At 41.3% G+C, this 17751-nt stretch overlaps 2 protein-coding genes across 9 annotated transcripts in view; one reads left to right on the forward strand and one right to left on the reverse strand.

The window, feature by feature from the left end:
- Positions 1-6617, forward strand: part of LOC129853914 (endosomal transmembrane epsin interactor 1-like) — a 56601-nt gene extending 49984 nt beyond the window's left edge. Inside the window, exons 9-10 of the mRNA XM_055920429.1 lie at positions 2121-2443; positions 4412-6617. Of these exons, the coding sequence (XP_055776404.1) occupies positions 2121-2443; positions 4412-4771 (683 nt within the window). The 3' untranslated portion in view covers positions 4772-6617. The remainder of the gene's footprint in view (positions 1-2120; positions 2444-4411) is intronic.
- Positions 6618-6629: 12 nt separating this feature from the next.
- LOC129853913 (amyloid-beta A4 precursor protein-binding family A member 1-like) overlaps positions 6630-17751 on the reverse strand; it is a 113222-nt gene continuing 102100 nt past the window's right edge. For all 8 annotated transcript variants that reach the window (XM_055920425.1, XM_055920428.1, XM_055920427.1 and 5 more), the window contains 6 exons: positions 15441-15629; positions 14466-14645; positions 12834-13046; positions 12223-12342; positions 11853-11993; positions 6630-10846 (listed from right to left, as the gene is read on the reverse strand). In XM_055920425.1, coding sequence (XP_055776400.1) covers positions 10775-10846; positions 11853-11993; positions 12223-12342; positions 12834-13046; positions 14466-14645; positions 15441-15629 — 915 coding nt within the window. In that variant the 3' untranslated portion in view covers positions 6630-10774. The remainder of the gene's footprint in view (positions 10847-11852; positions 11994-12222; positions 12343-12833; positions 13047-14465; positions 14646-15440; positions 15630-17751) is intronic.

The raw sequence follows: 17751 nt of genomic DNA on the forward strand, positions 1-17751 counted from the left end.
GACTAAAGAGTTAATCAGGGTGATTCTTCCACAAATAGACAGGTATTTTCCTTTCCATGGTAGCAAAATCATATCTATGTTTGCTAACTTTCTATTAAAATGTATTGTTGTGAGATCATTTCTTTCTTTCTGGATATGTATACCGAGTATGTCCACATCACCGTCAGACCATTTTATTGGTAAACTACACAGTAATGTAAAAGTTGTCGTTTTTAGTGATCCAACACGTAATATCGTAATTTGATTGTAATCCAGATAGGTTAGAAAAAGTATCTAGATCCTCTATGAGGCTGTGGGTGGATCCAAATTGTGGATTTAAAAGAAAGCATGAATCATCAGCGTACAATGACACCTTTATTTTTAATCCCTTGATTTCTTACCCCTTGATATTATTGTTGGATCTGATATTAGTAGCTAATATTTCGATGGCCATATTAATGCCGATAGTGGACAACCCTGGTTTACTCCTCTTGACAGTTTAAAACTTTCTGAGAAGTAGCCATTATTTACTATTTTACACCTGGGGTTACTATACATAACTTTAACCCATTTTATAAGAGATTCTCCAAAATTGATATATTCCAGGCATTTATATATAAATTCCAGTCGTACTTGATCAAAAGCCTTTTCAAAGTCAGCTATGAATACCAGGCCTGTTTTCCCAGATTTTTCATAGTGTTTGATTGTTTCTAGTACTTGTCTTAAATTATTTCCAATGTATCGTACCATGTAAAAAAATCTGTCTGATTAGTTTGAATAATATCCGACAATACCTTTTTAATTCTATGCGCTATGCATTTTGCTAGAATTTTTGCATCACAACACAATAGTAAGGGACCTCCAATTTTTTAAATGCACCGGATCTTTTACCATTTGTTTCAGTAATATTGAAATCAGACCTTCTTGTTGAGTATTTGATAATCTACCATTTTTGTAGGAGTGGTTAAAGCATGCTAATAACGGTCCTCTGAGTATATCAAAAAAGGTTTGGTATGCCATCCAACCCTGGAGTTTTCCATGACTTAATGGCTTTCAGTGCATCAAGAAGTTCCTCCTCATGACTCTTTTTGGTCTTTTGTTACAGACGTCTCTTTCCATTCCTCTAATGATGGGTGCACAGTGCACTCTATGGATGCGGAAATTATTTTAGAGTGGACGAACGTGCGAAGGTAGCCAGGCTTCCAGGAACCTTTTCAGTATTTGACAATCAGATGAAAACATCATGACTGGTTATGTTATTGCCACATTAAAAGGTAATACATTTGAAAAGTTCAATGACAAATCTTTACTACTAGGCCCACATATATTCTATTCAATTAATTGGGATTCTGTATGTAATTCTGGTAGCATATGTTTAGGCCCCCCCCAAAAAAAGTTGTGCACATGCAAGCGCGTGTACACATAGGAGGTACCGTACCGGGTAGAAATTAAATCTACTTTCACCCGACACATTAACACACACATTTGACACCTTTATTACTCATCTAGCCGGCCAAGAAGTAGTTGTAGCTTGTCTCTCTTTGGTCAGGTTGTGGCAACTGAACATGATGCAGGGGCTGAACATGGTGGAGTGGAGTTACTGACATCAAAAAGTCATAATTCCGGTGTCCCGGACACAGATTAATTCCTTCACTAAAAACACAAATTGTACAGGACATTGAAACCTAATATAGACAAATATAATATAATCTTCTCTCTTACCAGATGCGTGGGCCACTTGTAGGTTTACTGCTATGTTGGTCTTCGTATTGACATACGTAATTGGATCCTCACAGGTTTGTTTCAATCTCATGGATTTTAGGGAATAGGGTGTCATTTAGGACGCACACCTAGACTAGTGAAGTCATCACTGACCAATCACTAGTCACTTGTGATATCTTAGAAGAATGCTTTGTCATAGGCTAATGTCGTGTTTGATTCGTTAGAAGTGAGATCTGATCATCTACTCAGCATGACTGCAATAAAGACGTGTGTGTGTGTGTGTGGGTCTGTGTGTGTCTCCCTCATAGGGATAGCGGTAACCCTGTCATTTGCTAAACTGTGAAGCATAGCTAACGCTTCCAACAGACGTCCCACTGCATGACAGACACACTAAGCCCCTACCACCCTCTCCTCCTCAGTATTAAGTTGTGAGGCGGCCACGCAGACCACCCAGACTTCCACCCAGACTTCCCAGTCCGCTCTTGCCGCCCAGTCCTCTCGGACCCAGACAGTGACCCTCCGGCAGGGAGGTAGAGGCTCTCGGCGGCCCCGGCCCTCCTCCATGGTGGACTACCAGAGCTACAGACACACCCAGCAACTGGTCAGTAGGTTCCTGGAGCAGCCGGCCCACTGCAGCCTGACCCCAGAGGTCCAGGAACTGGTGGACAGCATCCGCAGCGTGCTGCGCTCTGACCAGAAACAAATGGAGGAGGCCGTACGCTGTGCCAGCTACATAGAACAGGTATAGAGGCTACATAGTACAGGTAGATGCTACATATAAAAGGTAGAGGCTACATAGAACCAGACCTGGGACAACTATAGTTTTATAATTAAAAAATAAATAAATGCGGGAACAAATAGTTACTTTGAAGGGGACTTTTACTTTATAAAACTATTTCAATGCAGATCTCAGAAAGTTACTACTTTTTCTAAACTATTTAAATACAGTTCTGAGAACACAACTTCTTAATGTATTATTATATTATTTAATATATTATTAAATATTTAATATATTATTAAATATTTAATATATTATTAATTATATTATTTAATATATAATTTTTTAAATACAGATCTTATGAAGCTATTGGATTTGCTGGCTTCAACTAATTGCAGGGCTGTATCTGCCACTGCATGTTGAAGATTTAAATAGAATGAATATCTAACACAATCTCCAATCTATCTTAGAAAAGTATTGTGTAGATCAAATATGACTATCTGCACATTCTGTAAATATCTATTCTCCTGAATGTCTATTGCCCCAGGTGTTCATGATCAAGTCAAAACAATTAACCAATTATATTTTGTACAGATAAGTATAAATAAGTTGTGACACTCAACCCAGACTCGGTTTCCCAAACTTGGTCCTCTGGAATATTTTGGTTCATGCCCTAGCACTACACAGCTGATTCAAATAATCAACTAATCATCAAGCTTTGATCATTTGAATCAGCTGTGTAGTGTGCATTCCTTGGGGTCCCTAGGACAGAGTTTTGGAAACGCTGAATTAACCAATTATATTTTGCTAAGATAAGTATAAATATGTTGTGACGCTCAACTACTGTATGACTCTTTCAACATGCCACTGAAAAGGTAAAAAGCTGCAATTAACTTAATAATACCCGAAAATACAAAAGCCATTTGAAAACATTGCAAATAGCAAGTTGAATTCCTAGCTAAATCAACTTCTAACCTCTGTGTCCATCTGCTTATTTCAAACACACACTATAACATAGTTAAAGGGATAGTTTACTCAGAATACAAACTAACACGTTTTCTACCTTGGCTGTAGTTGATATTTGTTATATGGGATATTCTGTTTCCTTTCGACACTTAGCAATATGTTGTTACTGTTAGTGTTCTCAGTAACACTTAACATTAAACTGTTCTTGTGCCTGTGTAATAAAGCTGTAATTACTTTTGGAGCAACATGTTATTAGCATGTTGTTACATAATACTTTGGTAATTGCATTTTAATTGCATAATGAGCTGAGAGGAACAGTGACTGTTCCTTATTCCACTTATGTAATAAATCCATTATTATGCAATTATAAAGCAATTTCCTAAGTCATATGTAACAACAATGTTGCTATTGTAATAATCACAAAGTTACTATATATAAGAACTTGATGTCAAGTGTTACTCTATTAATGTCTAACTCATTATGAAAATATATTTGTTAGTCATTTTGAAGCTGCAAAAGTGGTTTACTCTAATGTTGAGTTGATTCCATGTCCCTCATGTATTTAATTGTAGGCTATATGCTATAATAAGATTAATATATGAGAGCCTACCAAACCATGTGCTAATGATAATATATTTAGACAAATTCCACTAACTGTTGTAGCTTTTGGTTTTCAAAATACTTTCAAAGATGATTTGGTTTTCTGAGACCTGTATGAATATAAAAGAAAATAGTTGCCTTTTAGTTTAAACTCTATATAAACTATATTCAACTACTTCAAGTATTTGAAAAGTTGGTATGTTCAAATAAACTACAAAATACAACTATTTTCTGCCCAGGTCTGCATAGAACAGATAGAAGGTATCTAGAACAGTTAGAACCGGTAGAGGAGTGGAGGACGGAGGGAGAAGGGGGTGAGAAGGATGAGTAGGTGAGAAAGAGGAGATAAGAAGAGATACATTTGTGTGAATTTTTCTGTGAACTATCCCTTTAAACTGGACCATTATATCCTCTTCTCCTCTCCAGGTGATCACAGTATCAGAAAGAGCAGCTATCCTCCAGCCCCTCTCCCTCCCCAGGCCCCGCTCCAGACCCAGTGCCCCCCTGTTGAACTGTTCCTCCCAGACCCTGCCCCAGCCCCTCCGGAAGAGACCCGGGCTGCTGCACCTCGGGAGCTGTGGGGACCTCAGCACCTTCACCTGGGCGGAACAGCAGCCGCTAGAGGACAGGCAGGGTGGTGGCTCTGGCTCCAGGTCCTGGTCTAGAGCTGGGTCTAGAGCGGGTTCTAGGGTGGGTTCTAGGTCAATGTCACGGGCGGGGTCACTCCTGGATCACCACGAGCGCCCCCACAGTCTCATAGGGGTGTTCAGGGAAACTGTGCTCTGATGGAACTCTGTTATCTCATCTTAAAACCTCCCTAGCGAAGACATAATGGTATGGTCCACTGGGGGAAAACAGCCCATTGACTCCAAGTGAAGTGCTCCTACTAGTGGTGAGGTTTGGGACTGCCACTGCTAAAGCTAGTGGAGAAAAGTCCCACAGACTGCAAGGATTAGCCTTTGGAAAGGCTGCATGGGAGTGTGTGGTTGTGTATGAGTGTCTGTATGTGTTTTTTTGTTATTTGTGCTGTGCTAATATTGTTGAAGTTTACCGGTATATGTTCAGTACAGATGTTGTTTGCGTCGTCAGAGAATATTTCCCATGAACTATTCTTTGCTACAACCTGTTCTGAAATGATTGGCACTGAACATATGGCTAGACAGCAGGCATGTGCACAGATAGGAGTGTACCTGTGTCAAGCACCTGTCCCTTTGCCCTCCCACTCGCCAAGTCCCATTTTGGGTGGCGGTTACTTGTTTTTTTGTATACAGTTTTTGATGATGTTGTTCTGAACCCACTGCCCTCAGGTCATCGTTAAGTTCGCCACCCCCACCCCATCGGTTGATTGCGCATGTTGGTTTGTACAGAGCCTTGTACAGAGCTTGGGCACGCCCGGGTTGTGCCTATTTGCCCAGTCTGCCCTGCCACTTGATTTACATAATCATCAGTACTCGGTCTGGTTGGCTGATACATGCAGCAGCAACACAGGTAGTCTGTAGCTAACCACCATATACTAAAATATCCACACATGTCACTAGCCAGCCATATACTGTATCATGAGCTAGACGATTGTGAATATTCTGTTATGAAGTTATTTCATAATTTAAGAGCATTTATTGATCACAATCAGTAAAGAATAAATCATACTAGCAAACTAGCAGTTTAACAATGATCAGCTGTATCCTCACCCTATTTTCCCATAGTCAATCATGTATTTTTCTGATGAGTGTGTTGTTGCAGAAATAAATAGACTTATGCTACAAACAAAAATAGTTAGAATGAATTTCGAGATAGAAATTACGAAAGTAATATTTTTTCTTCAGTCTGTGCACGACCCTGCTAGACAGCAATTTTGCACTGAACAATAAGAGCTAGATTCAATCCAATCGCCCCTTTTCGGCTATGCATCTTTCAAAGGAAATGTTTCCACATTTGCGGTAAACGCCAGATATGTCTCCTCAATTGAAGATTACCTTCAAATGTCAATCGCGCTTGAATTTAGGCCTAACTTGAAGGAGAACTGCATGTGAGAGTCTATGGAAGGAAGTCTCTCTCTACACTTCACTATCTACCCAGGAAAATTCAGTTCTATCCCTGCTGCCTGTAATGTTCCAAATCATGTACATTTGAAATGTTCAATATGAATTAAACTGGTCATGCAATGCAAGGGTGTTTAGTCTTGGGATGCTACATTTAGCTTCAATTCATTAAATCAAACTGCATCATTTAGACTGGGATTCAACCCAATGCGCATTATAGAGCAGTGCACTGGACAGCGACAATGTGCATTTTAAAGGCAATGTCCCTAACGTTAGCTGAGATGCCATTTCATGGTAAATGCTGCGGATGTTCCCAAGCTTAATTACCTTTAAAAAGGCACATTGTCGGCTGTCCAGTGCATTCCCCTATAACACACCTTGGATTGAATCCTGGCCTTTAAAGGCAACAGAAAGTGGTCTGTGTGATCCAGTGGTTGCAGCCGCTGACCCCGGCACGCATGTATGCCAGTCGGCATGTGTTCGAACCGGGCCCACTGCCCTTTGACTCACTCTTCCACGCTGTAGTACCTCTTCAATAAAGCAAAAAAAAAAAAAAAAAAAGGAGTGGGACTGCCGCACTCCTTAAAAAAAGAAAGTGACAACAGTTCTGTCCTTTTGCAAGTAGTTTATTGTTGTAAATACCGTTACAAACATTCCAGTTCTGGTAAGGTAATGTAGTTCAATAACTGTAACATCACAGAAAAGCTAGCAAATAAATAAACATTGCCATAGCCTTACAGAAAGTGTTTTTTTTTTAGATTAATTACATTCAAGACAGTGCATTATAAACACTAGCTATCCCACCTCTCAGTCACCATCTACTCAAGTGCATGTTTGCTCCCCATCTCTTTACAAAGTACAACTTTCTTGCGGGGGAGGTCTATAGCAATACGCCCCTGTGTTTGTGACCTTGTGCGCTAGTCAAATATGTACAGTTATGTATTTTCACACAATCAACTCCATCTCTAGTTCATATGAAACCACTTCTTTCAGAGTCACGTTAAGGGCCCTTGCCATCAGTCTGAATTCTCTTTTCACGTTACTTGTTATTCATTGAAGCTTGCTTATATGGTCAATCCAAACACACAAATAACCATTAGAAGTATATATACCTTTATATATATTTATGTATATATTATGTAGTCCAGCTGGTTTTGGTTTAACATGGAGTAAAGAAGTTGTCATTACACACCACACACACTAGAAGCAGGAATGATACAGCATATTACCGACCGACCGGTGACTCCATAGATAAACCATGCTAGAACATCATGTGGTCAACCGTACAGGAACAACTTTTTCAGTATCATTTAGTAGTTCAATGTCATAAGTACAGTAATAAATAAGGCCAAAATTTGATTTAGGGAGGAGATAGAATAGACATTTGGAACAATCAATGGTTTAGAGGGGAGAGTAGGGCAGAGGGGAAGGGTCAACGTTTGGCACACAAGCTCAGGTGGCAGGGTGCTCCAACAGCACTTTGCAAGAGGTGTAGCGTCATAATGTGTGTCCCCTCCACAAGTCAGTGTAGCAGAGGTGTCGCAACAGAATGTGTCCCTCCTACAGAGGTGTTATTATGACACACGTCATAATGTGTGTCCACTCCGAAACCCGGAAACTGTCCCATGACAGTTTGTAAACACCAATCCAGAGGGGGCGTGTCTCAAGCGGGAAGTGACACGGGAGACACGAAGTGAGGGAGAGGATGTCTGGGCAGGAGGTCAAAGCTCATTCACGTTAAACAAGGTGGAAGCTTCCTGGAATTCATTTTTTTTTTTTTATTGTCTAGAGTTCTAGACATTTCAGAATTACATTTTAAAACATTCTAAAATAACTAGGTCTGATTCTTAAGTAAGCTACAGACCCAGAGTAGAGCTAGAGTGAGAAGAGTCTTATTTCTCATTGTGAAGAAAATAGGTTATGAAATGTATACGGCAGGCCAGACAGATCAATGAAAGGGAGGATATGTGGTTATAGAGGAGGAATCATAACGTCACCATTAGTCATTCCTTCCCATGATCAATCCATCATCTGCATTAGCTGACACTCCTACAGCAAGGCCATAATCAGAGCATCTGCTCATCAATTTACTACTACATAATAATGCTTCCATTGTGGTTGACGTGTTCATTACCAGTGGTAAGTCGTCGCATCTTGCCTTAGTTACTAGGGCTTGATTCAATCCGTATCGCCGAAGTTTGGCGCTATAGCGCGATTGAAATGTAAAGGCACTATTCCTGCGTTCGCGGAGACTGAATTCACGGTAAATGCTGCATATGTTGGCTAAATCAGAAATGACCTTTAAATGTCAAGTTGCTATTCGCCGATAAGGATTGAATCGAGCTCCTAGTCTCAAAACACTGTAGCCTCATTAATCACTTCTAGTCAGAAAGGCAGCAGTGCCCAACATAAACAGGAGGGGAACTTCTATCCACTTCAACAGAGATACATTTGAGGACTTGTGAATCATGTACACCAGGGAGATGATATATGTTGACTCAAAGTACTTTCATTTCATCACATTAGCGAGATAACAAAATAAAATCAAAAAATAAAATAATAAATCATGTTTTTTAAATAAACTAATGACCCATTTCTTGTACTATGATAAGCATCCTTCAAGTATAAAGATTGAGATCCAAATGCAATATTATGACCTATAAACAGAATTACAGTATACTCTGGCATAAATATTGCAGATTATATTCAAGACATTTTTTTAAATATTAAATAAGACAGAGGAATGTAAAATCCTTGGTAATGAAAATATAAAATCATTTCATTGCAGGTTGTTTTTAAGGTTGTACTGTAACACAATCTAATCCAACTGTCCTGATCGCAAAAAAAAAAATTCAATCCTGAACTTCAGTTTGGTGCCAAAGTCTGAGGTATTCTATACACATCTGGTTGATCTCTGCTATCTCTCCTCAGCCTAAGATGGATCTGAACAGTTTTAGCGTCTACTGTATTCCACCACCAGAGCCTACAGTACAGAACCTTTGTGGTGGCGTCCCAAATGGCACCCTTTCCCCTACATAGTGCACTACTTTCGACCCATGCCCTATGGGCCCTGCTTAAAAGTAGTGCACTATAGGGAATAGGGTGCCATTTGGGATACAACCTATGTGAAATGTAACGTATGGCTTAAAGTAACCACCCAGTTAAAATCTCACTTTAAAAGTTAATATGCTGTTAACTCATATCCAAAGAATGTTGTTGACTATGTGACCAAAGCATAAATTGTAGACAAAAACACTTCAAAAACCCCACCTCAAACTTGTATCTCAAACAAACTATTTTCTCATAGACATATCTCCCTGAGGAGGATGAGCTGGCCAATCAGCTGTCTAGAGGAGGCTGAACTGGTCAATCAGCAGTCTACTTGCGTGAATATTTTTAATGACCGGTATACGGCCACACTATTCTGTTTTTGGGGTACGCCCACACCAATCCAACACAGAAAAGCTACTTTTTAACATACCAATTTTAAAACGAAAACCATTTCACTCATATTGTAATTATTGGTCATATTTCATAGAAATCTGGAAACACTGGGCATTTACTTTAAGCTCTGGTCTCAGAGTGACTGTAAACCCTTAAGACATATGGTGTTTTGATGAAATAGTATGTGATTAGCCTAACCGATTTTGAAAAAATATTAGCAAGTGTTTGTTTTTTTTCCTTCCGTAATAGTGGTTGTGAGTTCTGTTGTCACCTAATCATAGTTTTCAGTTCAAGAGGATGCTGAAGGGAAAGATGAGGATGGAGAGCGTTTTGCTATCAATGCTAATTCCATGTGAGAACTAGACCGTGTTATTTTGTTGTCCTGGCAATAGATAGAATTACATTTTTACTTTCAAAAGCTCCCATTTCAGGGCTGGCTTCTGTCTAAACACTGTCTTACAAAGCTGTCCTCTAGCCTTGTAGAACTGTTTTTCCTGGACTGCGTGTTATTTCAGAAGGGAATGTGAATTCCTTTGGAAGGTTTTAAATAATTTGGTCTATGTAGTGTAGCCTTCCCTTGATGAGGCCTGACTAAAACAGATGGGCGTGGAGAAACTTGGAATGCTCAGCCTTAAAAAAAAAAAAAAAAAAGTGGGATGGGAACGTTTGGTTTTCTTTATCTTTCCTGGTGGACTTCCAGAGTCGGGAAAAGTCCTCCCTGCTTGGACATTCATTAACGTTAGACGGAAGGCATGGCATGTTATGACGAGGAGTGATAGGAGTTTGTTGTTCAGAGTAGTAACACTTGTTTATCAGCAAGTTTCACACTCCCTCTCTTTTTGTTTGTGTTGTGGGAGAACACAGAAGTATTCAACATTACATCAGACGAGTGCAGCCGGTGAGAGAGAGAGACGGATAGAGAAGGGAGGGAGACCGATAGAAAGTGAGAGGGAGAGGGATAGAGAGAGAGAAACAGAGAGAGGGAGAGAAAGAAACATGGGAATGAAGGGAAGGTCAGTGGGAAGTTCAGGAAGCAACCCTCAGTATGGGAGGGGCTGGAACAAGCTGTCTTTTTCAGCCAAACTATACTCTCCACAGCAAAACAATCATATTGGATAAAATAGTAATCCAGAGCATGTGATACGTCCGTTTGTAAGGATTAAGAAGCTTCAGTCTCCAGTGGTGATCTGGGGTTTGAGGGAGGGGGAGGAGTTGCTCACACATAGAGGGTGCAGTGATGCTGGGGATCAGGGGTGACGTCATCAGGGAGTGAGGTCGGATGTCGGGTAGGAGAGGGAGGTCATCACTAGATGTAAACAGGTTGCTCCTGGGCAGTTAGCAGGCGGTACATGGCAGCTGGCATCGTCTTCATGTGGATCTGTGGAAGAGAGCGAGAGAACGAAAGATGAAGAAAGTCAGAGAGCTGAAGAATGAGAGTCACGCTGATCATGGATATACAGTAACTACACAATCCTAGCCTTAACCCCAACCCTAGCTTCATGTCCACATCCCAGCTCAAGACTAAGCCTAGCCTCAAACCTAACCCTAGACAAACCTAACCGTAGCCTCGTCGAGAACCAGGCTTCCCTATACAGAAAGCCTGGGGAAGTCAATGGCAGAAAACAGCTAAAAATGGGTGGAAACCCAGTATAAATCAATGACGCCTAACAACACGTCAAATGAATGAAATGCCTTGCTTGGGCAGAGCTCCACAGGTGCCCACTCATAACGTCCCTTTTTTTTGTAGAGTTTTAAGCAGAGAAGTTTTATCGACTCGATTTTGTGTGTAGAGCACACTTCTGGCAAACCATAATTCAGTTTTTACTCCAGGTTTTCTTCCATTTTCACCAATGTTGCAAACTAGGAACAAAATGTACAAAATGTATCTTACCTGGTCTGAAAACAGTGACAAACATAACAAAGATGCAGCGCCCATTTAGGGGCATGTGGGGAAGGTTCTTGAAATGTAACATCCAATTAATATGTAGCTGCTGGAATCCTGCGAACCATTCTAACCATTTCGGCTAATACAAAATTCTCCAGATCACCAAAGGGAGCGTGACATGATTTTGAAGCACAGGAGATTGGTGGCGCCTTAATTAGGGAGGACGGGCACGTGGTAATGGCAGGAGCGGAATAAGGGGAAAGGTAGCAACAACATCAAACATATGTTTTCCATGTGTTTGATTCCATTCTATTCGCTCCGTTCCAGACATTATTATGAGCCATCCTCCCCTCAGCAGCCTCCACTGTTTTGGAGGTATGGCTACGCGAGACTACCCTAAACCTAACCCAACAATGGTTGAAGGTCCAGCACCAAAACTGAAATGCTTTGTTAAGCTAACAATTACAGGCTCAGAATGACCTTCCCCCTCTGACCTCACCTCTCCCACGGCGTTGGACAGGATGTGGACGATCTTCTCGTGGGGCGTGGCCACCACGCTCTGGCCATTGATCTCGATGATGCGGTGGCCGACCCTGACCCCTCCCCTCTCAGCGATGCCCCCTCGCATAAGGCTGCAGATCTGTGGGTGTGCAGCGGAAGGTCCAAAAAAGACAGTTACATTCAGCCAATCAGCTTAACATCTGTTATATTCAGTTTCAGTAAAAGCATGAGCCCATCACTTCAAGAGTCACCACTATCATACACAAACAGAAGGTTATTATCACAAAGCAAAGAGGACAAAGTCAAATGCCGAGAAAGTTTGGGGCTCATGATATCACACAACACATGGTCTCCCTGGTGATACCCACAATGCCATTCTGTACGCTGAAGCCCAGCTGGTATCTGAGGTCAGGTCGTCTGATGAGCACAGTGGTAACAGGAGGACACCTGACGATGTTCAGCTTGATACGAGACTGGTTCTTCAGACCCTGAGAGAGAAGAGAAGTGGAGAATGAATTAAACTAGTCTAATAAGAGAATTGGTAGGTGACAAGTATAGATGTTGGCTGTGTGTACTGCACTGTCCTTGGCATTCCCGTTCTCACATAAAAGAGAACATGTCATTGTAAGAGGAGAGGATACAGAGATAGCGAGGAAAGAAAGAGGATGCAGAGATAGATGAGACATAAAGGAAGGAGAGTTAGAAGAGAAAGAGATATCCTGTCCTCCAGTACCTTGATGACACTCTGGCAGACAGGGGCAGGCCCACCAGACAAATGAAAGGAGAGAGAGAAAGAGAGGGAGGAGAGAGTGTGTGTGTTACCTTGATGATAGACTGGCAGGTGGACAGGGGTAGCCCCACCAGACTGATTGAAGAAGAGAGGGAGGGAGGGATGGAGGGAGGGATGGAGGGAGGGAGGGAGGGAGGGAGGGAGGGAGGGAGGGAAAAGGAGAGAGAGAGAGGAGAGAGTGTGTGTTACCTTAATAATGGTCTGGCAGGTGGACAGGGGTAGCCCCACCAGACTGGTCCCGTTGATAGACATAATCTGGTCTCCGATATTAAGACGGCCTGACTTCTCCGACGGACCAGCATGCATCATGTTGGCGATAATGACTGTGGGCAGGATGGAGCCCCACCCACTCTCCACAATGACCACGCCCAGAATCTCACCTTTCTGCTTCTCGATGTAAATCTGGGGAGACCCACAATCAGTCAATCAATCAATCGGTTGATCTCAATGTATTTATAAAGCCTTTTTTTACATCAGCAGTTGCCACAAATTGCTTTTACAGTAACCTGGTCTACACCCCAAATAAAGAGCAAACCCTTCTCTCTACATAGGCTGCGTTTACACAGGCAGCCCAATTCGGACCTTTTTTTTGCTAAAATATTTTTATTGGCCAATTAGATCAGCTCTTTTGCCAGTAATTGGGCAAAATATCATAATTGGGCTGCCTGTGTCAACCCAGCCATATTTCACAACTTTTGGCTTAATAACAAATGTTTTGTTTAACACCGTTGTACTTCCGTGGTTGCCATGGCACCTTCTTCTGTGTTTTTTATATATTTTTTTTACATTTATTTGTGGGGGGTTTCATTGCTCTGGGTTTCGTTCGCTTACATTTGGTTGTCTTGACTCACAGATGCAGGACAGATAAAAAGTATACTTGTTTGGCTTGATAGCTACACTATTTGGATTTAAATAATGCAGCACTGGCTTTTTTGTTTCATCTGCTGGGACTGACAACTGCTTGCAGTTTCCGGGGATGGCAGAGAAGGCAAAGGGACTGTTCCTAACCAGTGTCAATGTGTGGCGCCTTTATATTTGTTATTTTAATGAAGCATTAAAAGATTAATCATAATCAAGTCTCCATGCCCTCCACCCAAGTGGGTGCCACATTTTCGGCAATGGAGGACCTGTACCTGTGGAGGAGCCGCTCCTGTGGAGGAACTGAACGTCGGAGGAGCAGGTGTGGTGCACTGACTAAGTCTTTGTTTCTTCTTGACTGTACCATCGATGCCCCCTCCACTCAAGCTATACTGCATTTCCAGCCCACTGCCTCAACTCCCTTTCCATCATCTGGAACCGACTACTAGGGAGACTTTTTAATCTCCATCAAAGAGGACCACTTTTCTTTTAGGGGAAAAAAGTCTCAGACTTTTTGTCATATCACTGTCACGTTTTTAAAAAGATACTGTGTTTTTTGAACTGGTCAAATCAATTGATCAATTCTCCAGAGGCCTGCCTGGGAGATCCCAGTGTCTGAGAGACTTACATCTTTGCTGCTTTACTTTATTTCGAACTTGAGTTCTTACCCCGTGCCATGGTCTAGAACCAATCACTGCCTGCCGTGGCCAAGACTGGACATGGGTGGTTTCAAGGTTAAAAATGATTCAGTGGTGCTGCTGACTGGAGACAGTTCATAGCACATTAAGAACTCTGCTCTTCATTCGTAAAACTACGTTCGTTCTCGGACTTGTAGAAGTGGAGCAGATGTATTAATACACCATAGCGTTAGCTTTACGAACGCCTTCAGTAAGATAAAGCCAGGTACAGATACAGAGCATGATGGGTACTGTAGTACAGTTCGTCATTCTACGACAGACTCACGTCTTTGCAGTTCTCAGACTTGGAGAAGTGTATGAGGTCATCGTTGTACATGTCCTGAGTGTTGAGCAGGTCACTGTACTCCTTCTGACTCAGGTCCTCTGGGTTGATGCCGTTAGCCCGCAAGAACTCCTGGTACGCCACACTGAAGGCCTGGCCTATAGACTGAGCAATCAGCTGGGCCTGGAGAGGGAGAGTGGGAGAGAGGGAGGCAGAGAGGGAGGGAAATCAACTGTAACACAGTGATTTGTTAGACATACAGTAATGATTTAAAATCCAATCAAAAAGACTGCATCGGGGCTTTAAACAGAACAAACTAATCAGGACAGAAGTGTTTCATATTGATGAGATGAATTTTTCATTTCTCTGAGTCTCACTCGGTCTTCTGAAGTTGATCTCAAATCCCTGGAGTACAGAGAAAGGAAAGGTCGGCTATGCTGTCATCACTGGCATGTGTGTGTGTCTGTTCATATGTCTGTGTTCGTGTGTTCGTGTGTGTGTGTGTTTGTGTTTGTGTGTGTGTGTGTGTGTGTGTGTGTGTGTGTGTGTGTGTGTGTGTGTGTGTGTGTGTGTGTGTGTGTGTGTGTGTGTGTGTGTGACCCCATTTACATCAGGGGTCCCAAAAACCAACTCTGTTAAGTGAAATGAGGATAAGGGAGGGCGTGGAGACTTGATTATGATTAATTAATGCAACATTAAAATGAAATAAGGTTGATAGTCAGTCAACAGGACGAGTTGAATCCAGATAGAGAGAGAAAAAATATGAGAAAGAGAGGGAGAGAGAGCAATGGAGAGACTAAGGGTTGTAATTGTAACCACAAAGAGAGAGAGTTATACAGTGACAAAGAATGAATGAACAAATGAGAAAGAGTGAGAGAGTAAAAGACAGAGAGTAAGTAGGGAGAGGGGGAGGGAGAGGGAGAAAAGGAGAGAGAGATGAGACATCGTTTGAAAGTAAAAGTAAAGTGAGATCCTCACGTCCTCGGACTCAAAGACGTGGCAGATCATCTTGTACTGCCTTTGTTTCTCGTCCTCGGCGGGGTCTGACGCCTCCACGCTGTCCATGGAGTCTGGGCGGGGCATACGGCGCCTTGCCATCAGAACCACAATGTTGCCGATGTCAGCGATGTAGGAGATGGTCCTCAGAGTGTGGTCCATCATAGTCTCCTGTAGATAGAGGAGAGATAAGGTTAGGGTCAAGGGTTAAGAGGTGATGATAGGGTTAGGGGTTAATAACCTCTTGGCGCACGGATCCCTTTAACGGGATCATTTTTGTAAACAACCGCTGAATTGCAGAGCGCCAAATAAATAAAAAAATACTACAAATACTTATTTTCATGAAATCACAAGTGAAATATACCAAAACACAGTTTAGCTTGTTGTTAATCCACCTATCATGTCAGATTTTGAAAATGTGTTTTACAGCAAAAGCAATCCAAGCGTTTGTGAGTTTATCGATCACTAGACAAAAGATTACGAATAGCTAGCAGCAATGTAGATTGGTCACGAAAATCAGAAAAGCTATAAAATTAATCGCTTACCTTTGATGATCTTGGGATGTTTGCACTCACGAGACTCCCAGTTACACAATAAATGTTCCTTTTGTTCGATAAATATTATTTTATATCCAAAAACCTGGTTGGTGCGTTATGTTTAGAAATCAACAGGCTCGAACGGTCATGAAGAGCAGACGAAAATTCCAAATAGTATCCGTAAAGTTCGTAGAAACATGTCAAACGTTTTTTATAATCAATCCTCAGGTTGTTTTTAACTTAACCTGTTGGGGATGGGGGCGCTGTTTAGACTATTTATGCTAATTTGGCTAATTTTTGAAACGGCTTCCCACAAAATCCTTGATCGTACAATATGCATATTATTATTATTATTGGATAGAAAACAGTCTATAGTTTCTATAGGAGTTGAAATTTTGTCTCTAAGTGGAACAGAGCTCATTCTACAGCAATTTCCCTGACATGGAGTCAGATTTGAGAAATGTTGGCCACTCTTCTGAAGTCAGTTAAAAGGACACTGTCATTGCTATGACTATACGGACACTTCTTACGTCTTCCCCTGGATGCCTTTACGTGATGACGATTCCAATGGGGTCGATTGCGCGTTCACAGGCCCTATAAATCAAAAAACCCTGTAGCTAGCAAGTCTTTCCTTGCTGCGTAACGCGCGTGCTGGACACCGACCCGCTCCTGTTCCAAGCGTTAGTTTAGCCTGTTATATTTCTCCGGTCATCTTTTCACTCGTTATAGGAGTTAAAAACATCATAAGGTAGTTAATTTAAAGCGTTTTATAGCAATTTATATCCGTTTAGTGCGATTTTGGGACATTTATTTTTGCAACGATGTGAAAAGTTGGGCACGCTTTTCAATTCATCCCGAACGCAGTTGACATTTCCACATGGCAAGAGGACAGCTTTCCACCAAAAGACGATTTCTCCCAAGAAAGGATCCTTTGCCCAAGATACTGATGGAAGAACAGCTCAAGGTAGGACATTTTTATTATGATAAATCGTGTTTCTGTCGAAACATTTTAGTGGCTTAGGACGCCATGTTTTTTGACATAGCTTCGCTTGGCGCAAACTGTATTGAAAAGTAAGGATAAATTAAAAAATGTAATAACGCAATTGTATTAAGAATTAAATTGTCTATCAATCCCTGTCCACCCTATATTTTTTAGTCACGTTTATGAGTATTTATGTATAAGAGTAGATCACTGTCTAAGTGGCGCAAGGACTTTTTCTTTACCAGCTTGTCTACATTTCACATTGTCTAACCATGATTTTGGTGGCTAAATATAAACATTTTCGATCAAACTGTATATGCATGTTGTAATGTGATGTTACAGGAGTGTCATCGGAAGAATTCTGAGAAGGTTAGTGAAAAAATTAATATCTTTTGGCGATGTTGACTTTTATCGCTCACTTTGGCTAGAATCAATGCTGGGCTGCTAATTGCTATGTGCTAAGCTAATATAACGATTTATTGTGTTTTCGCTGTAAGACACTTAGAAAATCTGAAATATTGTCTGTATTCACAGGATCTGTGTCTTTCGATTCGTGTATGCTGTGTATTTTTACGAAATGTTTGATGATTAGTAGTTAGGTAAACACATTGCTCATTGTAATTATTCTAGTCCATTTGTGACGGTGGGTGCAATTGTAAACTATGCCATCTACCTGAAATATGCACTTTTTTCTAACAAAACCTATCCCATACCATAAATATGTTATCAGACTGTCATCTAATGAGTTTTTTTGTTGGTTAGGGGCTATAAATAT

Source organism: Salvelinus fontinalis, chromosome 4, assembly GCF_029448725.1.
Source record: "Salvelinus fontinalis isolate EN_2023a chromosome 4, ASM2944872v1, whole genome shotgun sequence".
Classification (NCBI taxonomy): Eukaryota; Metazoa; Chordata; class Actinopteri; order Salmoniformes; family Salmonidae; genus Salvelinus; species Salvelinus fontinalis.